This window comes from Mustela erminea, chromosome 15 (genome assembly GCF_009829155.1).
Source record: "Mustela erminea isolate mMusErm1 chromosome 15, mMusErm1.Pri, whole genome shotgun sequence".
Taxonomy (NCBI): Eukaryota; Metazoa; Chordata; class Mammalia; order Carnivora; family Mustelidae; genus Mustela; species Mustela erminea.
In genome coordinates this window covers 72,610,115-72,624,986 of record NC_045628.1, presented here as the reverse complement: position 1 = coordinate 72,624,986, position 14,872 = coordinate 72,610,115, and the positions used below count along the sequence as shown (strand labels likewise).

The following is a 14,872-nucleotide window of genomic DNA, read 5'->3' as shown; positions in this document are numbered from 1 at the left end:
TTATTCACTCTTGCTGAATGAGTTTGCGTAGTAAATACACAATCATCACTCTTGAGACAGAGCATGTGATACATAAGAATCAAGAATTTGACTACTTCTGCTTTGATTTTGTATACAAAGTAGACAATTCTGTAAATATTTTGTGCTGTTTACTTTATATTCTCTAAGGTAAAAAAGATAAGAAAAAAAGCTAATTGCTAGCTAAGTTTAATGTAAGCCAGTTCTAAAATAAAAGTGATTTTTGTTATTTTTGTTACATACTTTTTTAAATATGTAGAGATTATTTAGAGTTATTATTGTATCTCTGGGTGTCAGAGTATGCACAATGAAACTCAGTTTTTATTTGAGCAATGATTCCTTTATCAGTAGCTAAATTGCATGTTAAAAAGATAATTTCATCTTTCTTTGAGAAGATTTTAGTGGGTGGAATATCTCTGTGAATATTGGGTTTGGTGGAACTGGACTACAGAGGAACTGTTTGAGAGTTGGGTTAATTTCCAGAGAAAAATGTCTGATACTGTGTATGTCAGAATTAAAATCAATGAAAGAGCTAATATGTAGTGGTGGTCACTGATTAAATAAAATGAGATTAATAATTTTGATTTGCTAATAGGGTATTCAGAGGATTGAAAAAATTAGAGCACTTTAACTCATTTGCCTTTATAATTGAGATTAGGTCATACTTCAGGCATTTCATCTGTAGAACCTGTTTTTATTTATTTTTTTAAGATTTTATTTATTTATTTGACAGACAGAGATTACAAGTAGACAGAGAGAGAGAGGGAGGGGGAAGCAGGCTCACTGCTGAGCAGAGAGCCCGATGCGGGGCTCAATCCCAGGACCCTGAGATCATGACCTGAGCTGTAGGCAGAGGCTTTAACCCACTGAGCCACCCAGGTGCCCCTAGAACCTGTTTTTAAAGATTGGTTTTGGGGGAGGCATACCTGGGGGCATACAGTTGGTTAAGCATCCGACTTCAGCTCAGGTCATGATCTTTAGGTCCTGGGATCAAGCCCTGTGTCAGGTTCCCCACTCAGCGGGAGTCTGCTTCTACCTCTCCCACTGCCCCTCCCCTCATTCATGCATGCACATGCATTCTCTCTGACTCTCTTTAGCTCTTGCTCTCAAAGTTTTTAAAAAATAAAAGTTGATTTTTTTCAATACCAAAGACTGAATTATCTAAAGGAGTGATTACTTTTCTAGTTCCTTTCCTTTGCTTTACTTTTTTACCTGCTATTATGTCAATATTAACAATGAATTTTTCCCAATTTTATTTTCCAGTGAAATACTTCTGAATCTTACTTATGGTAGCTAGATGCTTTCTTGAACTACATACTAATTTTGATTGAACTGATAAATGTTAGAAAAAAATATTAAGTCCTATTTATCTTTAGTTGGAAAATGTAATAACTTGAAATAGAGTATATTTAGAATTCTTTGTTTTAAGCCTGACATTCACTTCTTACTTTTCATGTAAAATGTTTTACATACTACTTTTTTTACTTGGTGGAAAATACTTGATGAATGTAATTGATGGCACTTCAATTTAATTTTGTCACTTTGTGTCTTCATGCTTAGGTTTATTACATTCTTCTTCTGTCAAAAAAAACTGTTCACAGAATGATTCCGAAGAACCAGCCTTGTCTTTAATCAGCTCTTTTGGGACAATTCTGAGAAAAGTTTCCAATAATGGAACCAATTCTGTTAATAATAAAACAGTACCTCAGGATCTTGATTATAAAGAAGCAAAAATTACTAAGGAAAAGCTGCAGTCATTTATAACCACAGAAACTGATTGTCTATCATCCTTGCAGGAAAAACATTGTGAAGATGATGCAAAAAGTCAGAGAGTTTCAGATACAAAAGAAAAGGTCTTGACTGCTGTAAGTTACCCTCCTGTGCCACATTCAGAAGTAGAAGGTTGTGGTATTCACTTTCAATCTCCAGAAAGCTTTTCATCTGAGCATGATAATACTAGTCTAACTCCTAGCTCCAGAGATCCTCCATCAAACCCAGTCATGACTTGTAGAGGAAAAGAATCATATAAAATGTCAGAGAAACTAAAATGTAAGAATCATGAAGGTGGTTTTGAATTAATCAAAAATATTCCCATGGAAAAGAATCAAGAAATGCATGTTTTAAATGCAAATTCTAAAAATACTGAGGTGTTGTCAACTGAAAAATATGTAATAGTAGCGTCACCTTCTATGAAGGTACAATTCAACCAAAATACAAATCTCACCACAATCCAAAAAGACCAAAAAGAAACTACTTTAATTTCAAAAATAGCTGTCAATCCAAACTCTGAAGAACTTTTCCCAAATGATGAGAATAATTTCGTCTTAGAGATAACTAATGAAAGTAATATTCCTGTTTTAGGAAATATTAAGGAACTTCATGATGCAGACCTCTGTTGTGTAAGAGAACCTGTTCTAAAAAACTCTACCATGATGGTATATACAGACATGGATGACAAACAAGCAGCCGAACTGTCGATTATGAAGGATTTTGATTCATCAAACATAGATGATCTTACAGAAAAGAACGGAAATAGCATAAAGCAGCAACTAAAAATGACTCTAGATCAAGATTCAAAATCAGACATCACCTTGGATGTAGTTAGGAAATCAAATGGAAATAATGACTACATGAATAATTGGGCAAGACTGTCAGATCCAGTTTCAAATCACAGTTTTGGAAATGGCTTCAGAACAGCTTCTAATAAAGAGATAAAACTCTCTGAACACAACATTAAGAAAAGTAAAATGCTCTTCAAAGATATTGAAGAACATTATCCTACTAACTTAGCATGTATTGGAATTGTTAATACCTCATCATTAGAAAGTCAAAAGAAACTAAGCAAACCTCTCACACTTGATCCACAGTCAATTAATAGTGTGTCGGTGTTTGTGCAGAGTAGTGCTTATGTTTCTGATAGTGAAAGTGGTCATATAGCCCCTCCAACTTCATCTTTAAAGCAAGATTTTAATTCAAATCATAATTTAACACCTAGCCAAAAGGCAGAAATAACAGAACTTTCTACTATTTTGGAAGAATCAGGAAGTCAGTTTGAATTTACACAGTTTAGAAAACCAAGCTACATAATAGAGAAAAATCCATTTGAAATGCCTGAAAACCAGCTGACTATCTTGAATAGAACTTCTGAAGAATGCAGAAATACTGATCTTCATCTCACAATTAATGCCCCATCTATCATTCAGGTAGACAGCAGTAAGAAATTTGAAGGTATACTTGGAGGTAACCAGAGGTCTGCTTGCTTATCAAGAACCAACTGTAACAGAAGTGCTTGTGGCTCTTTAGCAGATAAAAATGAAGTGAAGTTTAGAGGCTTTTATTCTGCTCGTGGCACAAAACTGAATGTTGGTAGTGAAGCACTGCAAAAAGCTAAGCAGCTGTTCAGGGACCTTGAGAATATCATTGAGGAACCTTCTGTAGAAGTAGATACAAGAAGTTTCTCCTCAGGTAAATGTAATGATTCTGCTGTTTCAATGATTCAGATAGAAGATTGTAACAATGATAAAAATTTTAATGAGAAAAATAATAAAAACCAACTAATACTACAAAATAATATTGAAATGACTGCTGGCATTTTTGTTGAAGAAAATACTGAAGGTTACAAGGGAAATACAGAAAATGAAGATAACCAGCGTACTGATGCCAGTGGATATACTCATAACTTGGAATCTGTTAGCAGTGATTCAAATAAAAATGATATAGTTTATATTCATGAAGAAAACAGCTTGCCATGTATTGATCAGCACAACATCGATCAGCTGATGAAGGAGGGAAACACTCATATTAAAGAATGTTTGTCAGATTTAATCTGTTTGGAAGTTGCAAAAGCTGAAGAAACATTTCGTGTTAATACGTCAAATAAGCAACAGTTCACAGCTAATACAATGGGACAAAACATAAAAGATTTTGACATTTTTGATTTATCCTTTCGGACAGCAAGCGGGAAAAATATAAGGGTCTCCAAAGAGTCATTAAATAAAGTTATAAATCTCTTTGATCAAAAATGGACAGAAGAGGAATTGAATAACTTTTCAGATTCCTTGAATTCTGAATTACTTTCTGGTGTAGATATCAACAAAATAGACATCTCAAGTTATGAGAAAACAGAAAACAGTGAAAGAAAAAACAAAATAATGAAAGAAAGTGACCTAATTGGTACTGAAAATAAATTACTGACCCTCCAACAAAGACCAGAAAGTGAAATCAAAAAGATCAAAGAACCTACCATGTTGGGTTTTCATACAGCTAGTGGGAAAAAAATAGAAATTGCAAAGGAATCTTTGGACAAAGTGAAAAATCTTTTTGATGAAAAAGAGCAAGGTGATAGTGGAGTCACTAATTTTAGCCATCAAGGGGCAAAGATGTCCAAGGACAGAGAGAAATGTGAAGATGGGCTTGAATTAGCATGTGAGACCATTGAATTAACTGCACCAAAGTATGAAGAAATGCAGAATTCTCTAAAGGAAAAAAAACTTGTTTCTAGTGAGATTGTGGTGGCACCCAGGCTCTTAAGTGGTAATTTGTACAAACAAACTGAAAATCTTAAAATATCAGATCAAGACTCTCTGAAAGTTAAAGTACATGAAAATACAGAAAAAGAAACAGCGAAAAAGCATATGACTTATACAAATCAATTCACTTATTCAGCTATTGAAAATTCACCTTTAGCATTTTACACGGGACATGGTAGAAAAATTTCTGTGAGTGAGACTTCACTATTTGAAGCAAAAAAACGGCTTAGAGAAGGAGAATTGGATGATAAACCAGAAAAAATAAATACTGCCACGGTTATCTGTTTAAAAGAATATCCTGATGATTGTGTAGAAAATCCTTCATGTGGAAATAGTTCAAGTAGTACCATATCTGAAAATGACAAAAATCCTCCCTCTGAAAAACAAGGCTTGACCTATTTAAGTAATAGTACCGTGTCTAACAGGTATTCATACCATTTGGATTTTTGTCATTCCAGTGAGGTATATAAAAAATCAGATTATCTTTCAAAAAACAAAGGTGATAATTCTGGTACTGAACCAGTAGTGAAGAATGTTAGAGAAAACACTGTTTTTTCTGAAATAACATCCACTGTAAGAGAAGCAGACACAGACCCACAAATTATAAATGAAGATATTTGTGCTCAGAAACTTGTGACTAACTCCTTGTGCAAAAATGAAAATACAGCCATTAAAGTGGCCATATATGACTCAAATAATTTTAATTCAATTCAGAAATTGAATTCTGATTCAAATAATGCTATACCTGCATACAGTACAGCAAGTAGTAAAAGAGTCTTTGTTGCACACCAGACAAAAGCGACAGAGGGATTTACAAACAACTGCAGTATGATAATTAAGCAAAACCCCAAGAGTAAATCAGACCCTTGCCACATGAGAATTGTGGCAGGTTATCCTAACACACTGGATGATTCGGAGGATATTATTTTTCCTGACTCTCTGGATGATGCAGAACATCAATCGTCTTCACGTAAGGTTCTTGCTGGCATTCAAAGTGAACACACTTTACAACTTAACCAAAGTATATCTGGATTGGAGAAAGTTTCTGAAATACCAACTTGTCAGAATAATTCAAAAACTTCTGATACATGTAAACTTAATACAGGAAAGCTTCCAAAGTCAGTCTCTTGTACGAATGCTTACGGGATTTTTAGTACAGCGAGTGGAAAATCTGTACAAGTATCAGATGCTGCATTACAAAAGGCAAGGCAGGTGTTTTCTAAGATAGAAGATAGTGCCAAGCAACTCTTTCCCAAAGTATTTAAAAATAGTGAACATTCAGACAAGTTCACAAATGAAGAAAATGCTGTGCTACAAACCTCCCAAAATTTACTCTCATCTACTTTCTCCGGATTTAGCACAGCAAGTGGGAAACAAGTTCCAGTTTCTGAAAGTGCTTTATGCAAAGTTAAGGGAATGTTAGAAGAATTCGATCTGATCAGAACTGAATGTGGTCTTCAGCATTCATCTACATCTAGACAAGATGTATCAAAAATACCTCCTCCCTCTTGTATTGATAAGAGAACCCCAGAACAATGTGGCAACTCCAAATTGGAAAAGGCCTACAATAAAGAATTTAAATTATCAAGTCACTGTAACATTGAGAGGGAGTCTTCAGAAAATCATCACTCCATTAAAGTTTCTCCATGTCAATCTCAGCTGAAGCAAGACAAACAGCAGTTGCTATTGGGAAGCAGAGTATCTCTTGTTGAGAACATTCATCTTTTGGGAAAAGAACAAGATTTACCTAAAAATATAAAGACAGAAATTGGGAAAACTGAAACTTTCCCTAATCTTCCTGTGAAAACAAATATAGAAATTTGTTCTACTTATTCCAGGGATCCAGAAAACTATTTGGAAACAGAAACAGTAGAGATTGCCAAAGCTTTTATGGAAGATGGTGAGCTGACAGATTCTGAACTGCTAAGTCATGCCAAACACTCTCTTTTTACATGCCAAAGCACTGAGGAAATGGTTTTGTTAAATTCAAGAATTGGAAAAAGAAGAGGAGATGCACTTGTCTCAGTTGGTAAGTGTCTATTTTTTCCTTTTAGGTTGCCAGTCACTTAAAATTAAGTGTTTAAAAATCATGGAATGTTAGCTTAAAGCAGTTCAGGTATTATAACCTGTATTTTTATAGACTTTTATGTATAGTTTAGGGGAATGGGATTTCACTCTTGATCTGAGTCTATACTAAGAAACATGTTTTATGTTCTTTAATGTATTTTTAGAGATTATTAGTATAGTTATAATTGAGAAATTACTGTAAAAATTTGTTTCCTTAGAAAATCGGAAACTTCTATCCTTATAACAGCCTATATAATACAACCTGCTGTTTTCAAGTAAGTATGAATGTGTATATAGAGAGAGCACCCAGAGGTTCCACAACTCTGGCTCTTAACGAATTTTAAAAGTAGGTTACAGCTATGGTGCTGGTTTGCCTCCTTTTTTTTTTTTTTTTTTTTAAATCTAGGAAGTATTCTAAAATCCATTATTTTTAGCAGATAGCATTCTGGTCTTAATGCTATTTGGACTATAGTGTAACTTCTCTTTTTAAATGTATATGTAACAACTTAGTTCAATTAGGTTAATTGGAGGTGTGTTTTTTTTTTCTCTTAGTATTTCTGACTAGGAATGATCTTAAATAATTGAATCTGTTGATCAAATACAATTAAAGTAAATGCCATAACTAACTTTCCTGCTTTTAAGTGGATGATCTTAAATAACTAGCTCCTTTTAAAAAACTTATCAACTCATAGACTTGAGTTACCACAGGTCTTGTCCAGTCTCTTCAGATGACAGGGAAAAACAAGGAAGCCAATCAGTTCACTTTTTCACTTGGTGCCTTCAGTAACCTTGCTGGGTACAGATTTGCTTAAGTGTTATCCAGGTCACATTATATACCAAGTTTATGTTATGGGAATAGTAGTAAGTTTATGATACTTACTTTAAACTTTTGCTGGGCTCCAGTAAAAATTCTGAAGTGTGCATGCTTTAAGAGATTCATAACTCTTTTATGGAAAATAATGGCTTTATTTATAGGAACCCATTTTGTTCATGCATATTCACAAATGGGTTGGCCTGCTTAGGGGGAAAAAAAAAACCAACTCAGACTTCTAATAAATGTTCTCAATAGCATCACTGTTTAATTTCCCTCACCTCTATTATATATAAATATATAGGTTAACCACCTTCTGGCTCCTTGAATAGTACCGGCCCTTGTTAAATAATTAAATCACTTCATAATCTAACACTTGATAAAAGCTTATATGGATAATTTTACTTCTTATTAAATTTATAAATTTATTCCCTTTAATAAAGCATCAGAAAGCAAAGTACCTATTATCACGTATTATCTTAGTATGACATGAATATGCATAACTTGAATTATGATTTAATTTTATTCTCAGCCTTTGTAGAATTTTTAAATAAGTAATACTGTAATACTTTTAATTATATATTCTTGTAATTTTGGTAATTTTACAAAGTCTTTTCTTCTACTCATTCTAATTTAAGGACCTACACAATAAATTTCTTCTCAAGTTTAATGCAGAGTTTATTTGAAGAAATTTTGTTTGTCCATATTTCCAGTAAACCTACAATTACATTCAGTGCCAGTATATTTTATTAAAAAGTAGTGTATCTTCAGTAACTGGTAACGTGTTTTTATCCCTAGACCCTATTAGATAGTGGTGTTTAAAACAATTCCAAAAAATTGACATTGATAAATGAATTGTCTCTTTCAAAATAGAATAGTTGCTATTTAAATTATTATTATGTATTTTTTTGCCTAATAAATTGTAAGAGTCAGTTCTTTTAAAAACATGTATGGAAATTTTTTTTTAGGAGAACCCCCAATTAAAAGAAACCTGTTAAATGAATTCGACAGGATAATAAAAAATCAAGAAAAATCTTTAAAAGCTTCGAAGAGCACTCCAGATGGTAAAATTTGCTTTGCATTCATATCTTTTCCCTCTTTGTAGGTACTACACACAGTATTTTTAAGTTCTTTTTCTAAGCTTTCTTGGGTATATAGATAATTGGATAAGACTTTACAGTGTGCTTTGCTAAAGTTACATTTTGCTTTGTTATGTGAGCTCTTCCTTCATAACACCTGGTATGATGTGGAAGTTCTCTATAATTGGGAAGCATAAAGTAATTATAAAATAATGGCTTTTTAAATTTAAAAAAAAGCTGTAAAAATTTAGTAAGATAAAATTTAGTATAATAATTTAGTATAAAAATAATATAGTATAAAAATTTAGTACAATAATTTAAAGCTTAGGTTCTGTAATCTAGTCATGTTTTTGACTGATCTTCACCATTCCACCAAAATCACTCTTTCTTAAGTGATATGGTGATCTCCATGTTGGCAAATCCAGTAGCCATTTCTATGTCATTTGGGTCCATCTTTCAGCCACATTAGACAGTTGTTCACTCTTCTGAGACTACCACATCCTCTTGGTTCTCCTCCTGTATAGCCACTTCTCCATTGTCTTTGCTGGCTTTTTCTTATTTGTTCCTTTCTCTAAACATAGGAGTGCCCCAGGGCCCTGTCCTCAGAGCATTTCTCTGCCTAAGCTTCAGTGACTATCAAAATTGTATCTGCAGGCTTAACCTGTCTTGGACCTCCAGACTTATTTATTTTTTTGCCCTTGATACTTTTGTACTTATATTGCAAATAGGCATTTCCAAGTCACCACAGCCAGTCCTGAACTCCTGATTCCATCTCTCTACCAAACCCACTCTTCCTGTTCTTTCCTTTCTCACTGTCATTCTGCCAATTGACACATCAGAACCTTAGTGTCCTCATTTACTATTTTGTTTCCTCATACTCCACATGCAGCCCATCAAGTGATATAGGTTCTCCTTTGAAATATAAAAAGAATCTGATCATTTCTTCTCACCTCTGCCCATGCCAACTTCATCTAAGCCATGGTCATACCTTCTAACTCATCTCTCTGTTTCTGCCTCTGCCCCTCCTCCAGGTTCTCAACACAGCAGCCAGCATCATCCTGGTAACAGAAAAGTCAGATCATGCTCCTTGATTACTTAAAACTCTCCATGGCTTCCTATCTCATTACCATGGAATACTTAAAAACAAATAAAACCTGTAACTATTGCTCACTATATACCTAGTTCCTGGGTTTGGAAGAAGTCAGGTAGTGAGGAATAAATGATTTAGACTATAGAGGCTTAGTTCTGAAACACATGGAATAAATCCCACAATAAATCTTTTATGACTATGTAGAGATCTTTCTCATTCTTGTTTATGGTTGCATAGCACTTGATCGATTGGCTATATCAATGTATTCTAGTTTATTCAGCCAATCCCCTACTAATGAACTAGTTGAAGGTTTAAGAAGTACAAGTTGTGGGCCACCTGGTTGTCTTAGTTGGTTAAGTGTCCCAACTCATGGTGCTCACGTAGTGATCTCAAGGGTCATGATGTTAAGCCCTGTGTCAAGCCCTGTGCTCAGTGGGGAGTCTGCTTGAGGTTCTCTCTCTCACTCTTCCTCTGCCCCTCCCCCTACTAATTCTCATGCTCTTTCTCTATTGCTCTCTAGAATAAATAAATCTTTTTTTTTAAAAAATAGTACAAATTACATACTGAGATTAATATCTAAAGTTTAGCTTGCAATCATAAGACTAAATTTTAAATTCGATATTTGCATGGCAGTTAGCAAACACATTTGAGTTATGATTAATGTCAGCTGATTAAATTTATACTGACTTTATATATTTACTCTGAGCTATTTGGTATATAGTCATCAATTTTTGAGTCAATATTTCATTTATAATATCAAAATTTTATGTAAATATTTACAATACTGTGTAAAAACAAGCATACAAAATAAAATCTCCCATTAGATTTTCATTAATACATAATGTAAAATACATTTCCATTAATACATAATGTGAAATATTTTTCTAGGCATCCTAAAAGACAGAAGCTTGTTTATGCATCATATTTCTTTAGAGCCAATTACCAGTGGACCCCTTCGGTAAGACATACTTTGTTTTGTTTGTTTTGTTTTTTTAATTCTAATAGAGTGTAGGAAAGGTACAGTTTTTGAAAATAAATATTTCTAAAAATAATAATGCCACTAATATGCAAAAAGAAGTTAACACTTCCCTTTTTGAAATAACCTACAAGATTAAGTAAGTGTACTTTGGTAGTACTTTATAGTGCTATTTGGTAGTATTTTATAGTGCTATTATTATCTTATTTTTCAGTTTCTTAACATCTTTGGAAAGTAGACAGATTTTATTTCAACTTTATGGATAAGAGAGATTAAGGGAATAAATCAATAAATAAAATCAATTTCAAATATATCTAAAAAGATGGCATGTATTGAAAATATCTCTTGCCTCTCCACCCTCTCAAAGCCTCCACCCAAATTACAAAGAGGATTTTTTTAACTTACAAATCTACAAGGACAATTATGAGAGAAAAAAACAAATTTTGGAACCCAGAAGCATGAAAGACTTAGTAAGCCCATAGAAAGCTAAAACCTCACACTGGAGCAAGCAGAGAAGCTACCCAGTTCCCCCCAAAGAACCCAAGAAAGACTCAAATTGGCAGCAGCATGTTCTTCTGAAGGTGAGGTAGAAAATAGATCAATTCAAAATCTGTTTAAAAAACATCTATATCCCCTCCCCCACTGCAGGCAGCCAGTTATCCCTTTTGTGTCAGAAGACCAGAAGGTTATTATCTGGAAAAGATGAGTTGGAGGGATTCTGAGGAGGGATTCTGAGTTGGGAGGGTGGAGACACAGCAGGCACATTTGGGAGGCACTGAAAACTGAGATTAAGTAAAAAATCTGTTTATTGAGTAGTGAGACTCCCCAGCCTCCTTCCCACACTTGGCTCCCAAATACTGGCAATAAGACTCTAGGTGGAAGATTGAAAGATTTTTTTTCTGGGGAACATGACTAGCTCAGTACAAAAGATTATAAATATTGACAGTTGCAGGTACTCCAATGAAACCACATAGCCAGAGCACCAGGCTGTAATGCCAATAGCTGAAGAGCCCCACCAGCACACACTTCACTCTTAAATAAGAAGATAGAATCAAGGATCACTAGTTACTAGAAGAAAGGCTCTCTGAAAGATATTATCCACAGTACAAAAACAAACAAAAAAGAACGGAACTTAGAGGAAATAGATCATGCAAAGAAGTGAATGAAATTGCAAAAAACTTACTAATATTTTCAGGATAGAGAACATATGGCATCCTTAAAATAAGAATTTGCTATAAAAAGAGTTCTTATAAAACTATGATGACAAATTAACTCAGTAGAAGTAATAGAAGATAAAAGTTATGAAACCTCCAAAACTACAGAATAAAAAGAAAAGATGAAAGAAGAAAAACAATTAGAGAAGTCAGTCCTATAGGCCGAACATCTGAAAATTTGGAGTTTGAGAAAGAAGGAAAAGGGATAATTTAAGATACTTTATTCGTACTGAAGGACAAGAGTTTCTTTGATTAAAAGGGCCCTCTGAATCAGCACTTGAATGAAAATGACTCACATTAAGGTGCATCCTTGTGAAATTATAGGGCAAAAGGAAAATGCTTAGCAAAATGCTAAGGGCAAAAGGAAACCTTAAATTTTCTAGCAGGCAAAAAAATCACATTTTCAACAAAGTTGCAAGGGTCTTAATGGTATAAATTCTCTTTGCTGTTAACAACAAAGGCTAGAAGATTATGGATTCTATAATGTATACTACAGATCAGTGCCTTTAAAATTCTGAGAGAAAATGATTTCCAGCCTAGAATCCTATCACTGACCAAGATATCAAATAAGTTTTGAGGTAGACATTTTTCAGATACAGAGTACCAAAAGTTGTATCTTACACACACCCAAGACAGGGAGACCACAGTGGCTGTTTTTCAAAGCATATGGGAGAGAAAAGATTCAAAATCATAATGGGGAGAGGAAAGAGCCAACCATGTTACACTTGGAGAAGCCTCAAAAACTGAGAAATTCATGAAACTTGAGAATTGATGATGAAGAAGGAAGGAGCCAGAACAAGGGTACAGGTTGAAAATACATCCCCTCCTCCACTCTGTGAAGCTAGACAACTACCTCTTGTGCACTCTAACAGAAGACTAGGGTTAATTCTCCATGGAGGGTACATAATTAAATATTGGCAATCAAATACATAACTTGGGAAGCTGGGGAGGCAAGGAAGAGAGGAAGGAGGGATGGAGGGAGGAAGAGAGAAAGAAAAGAAAGGGAAAAGGGGGGAGTGAGGGAAGGAGGAAAGGAAAGAAAGAAAGGGTGTTTAGTAAAGGAGAAATATTAACAAAGAGCTAAATCATCACTTTCCAAGTGGCTCTTCAAGAAGTAGTTACAGAGATGCCGTTTAGGGATAATGTATTTGAGTATCATAGAAGCATCTAAAATTGTAGAAAGTTGTGAAACCTTTTCTAGCTGGTAAATTTTTTAGCCCAGGGCTATGGTTTAAATTATGTTTAATGTTACCTTTTCAAAAACAATTGTTTGTGGCCTTGTTGAAAATAATCATTGATCTGCACTTCTGGGATATATTTTCCAGCAGGCTACTAATATACATGTTTTGAATGTAGAAACCCAGGTGATTTTTTTGTTTGTTTGTTTTCATTTTCAAAAGCAGGTTGTAATATTTAAAGTAAATACTTATTTATCTGCATATTACCTTAATTTATACATATAATGAGAAAATCGTCTTGTGCATTTAAGTAAGCATGCATAAATTCCTAAAGATCTTATTTATAGTGTACAGATGTCACCTTACCAATAATGTTTTCCTTACCAGCCTGTATAAAATATTACTTATTTATTTCTGTTGGACACTCCCTGTCCTCCTTACCATGCTTTATTTTTCTCTATAGCATTGAATATGAATATTTGTTTGTCTGTTTCCCTCCACCAGAGTATAAACCCTGTGATTTTATTTTGTTCCAATTATATCTTCCAACCAAAACAGTGTCTAGCACACATAGTAGGAACATGAAATATTTAATAGCTAGGGGCTTCTGGATGGCTCAGTCCATTAAGCATCTAACTTTTGATCTTAGCTCAGATCTTAATCTCAGGGTCATGAGTTCAAGCCTCATTTGGGCTCCACACTGAATGTAGAGTCTGCTTTAAAAATAAATAAAAATAAAATATTTGATGACTAGATGACTAAATAAATGAGTTCTAGGGTAACTTTGAGTTCCAGGGATTCAGGTTTGATTAAAAGGAAGTATGGGATTTTCAAAAAATATCAAATATGAGGAAGAACATGTATGCTAGGGAAGGTGATTAATTTAATGTTGAGTTTGAGATGAGTGTGGAACATCAAGGCAGAGGTATATGGTGCTATCCGAAGTTCAACGTGCAAGAGTAACACCTGGGGCAAAGTTGGGCATGAAGATACAGATTAATACTTTTGTTATATGATAATTTAAGCATTTGAAATGACTCACATTACCCAGGGAGAATATCTAGGGAAGAAATCCAAGTTTAGAGATGGGAATGTTTTTAAGAGTCAGAAAGAGGAAAAACCAGCAGGAAAAAAAAAAAAAAAAGGGAAGAAGAAGAAGAAGAAACAGAGGGACAATTGTGGTATAGATATTAGTGGAGAGAACTTTAAGAAGGCAAGAAGTCAGGGCACCTGGGTGGCTCAGTGGGTTAAAGCCTCTGCCTTTAGGTCAGGTCATGATCCCAGGGTCCTAGGATCAAGCCCCATATCAGGCTCTCTGCTCAACGGGGTCCCTGCTTCCTCCTCTCTCTCTGCCTGCCTCTCTGCCTGCTTGTGATCTCTCTCTGTCAAATAAAGAAATTTTAAAAATCTTAAAAAAAAAAAAAAAAGGGAAAGAAAGAAGTCAGTTTTCAGAGGCCAGGTAGAATGAGTAGTTTACACACAAAGCTGTATGTGTATAGGCACTTGGGAGGTCTTTAGCAACTTTATTGAGAAAAATTTCTATAGAACAGTGGGAGAAATGAGAATTCAATGAGTGGAAATTGAGGAAGTGAAAATAGCTAGTTCAGATTACCTATTCAGGAAGATTGGCCATGAAGGGTAGGTCACAATGAGTATTAGCTCAAAGGGGAGGTAAGGCTAAGAAAAAAGTGTTTCAATGATGCACATGGCTTTCTAGCTAAATGAAAGCACTAAAAAATAAAGGTATAGACAGGTGGTAGAAAGAGAAAAGAGAGGTAGAATAATAATTCAAGAAGTATGTTTCCTGAGGAGACTGAATTATTAAATTAGGTGTCAAGAGTATAGGTGAGGGAAGAGGACGAATAGATGGAAACTTCTCTGGTAAAGGATGTAAGTAAGGAGTACTGTGA

At 34.4% G+C, this 14,872-nt stretch overlaps 1 protein-coding gene across 3 annotated transcripts in view; it reads left to right on the top strand.

Moving 5' to 3' along the window:
- Positions 1 to 14,872, top strand: part of BRCA2 (BRCA2 DNA repair associated) — a 59,590-nt gene that overhangs the window by 14,923 nt on the left and 29,795 nt on the right. For all 3 annotated transcript variants that reach the window (XM_032315410.1, XM_032315409.1, XM_032315411.1), the window contains exons 11-13: positions 1,579 to 6,576; positions 8,394 to 8,489; positions 10,483 to 10,552. In XM_032315410.1, the coding sequence (XP_032171301.1) occupies positions 1,579 to 6,576; positions 8,394 to 8,489; positions 10,483 to 10,552 (5,164 nt within the window). The remainder of the gene's footprint in view (positions 1 to 1,578; positions 6,577 to 8,393; positions 8,490 to 10,482; positions 10,553 to 14,872) is intronic.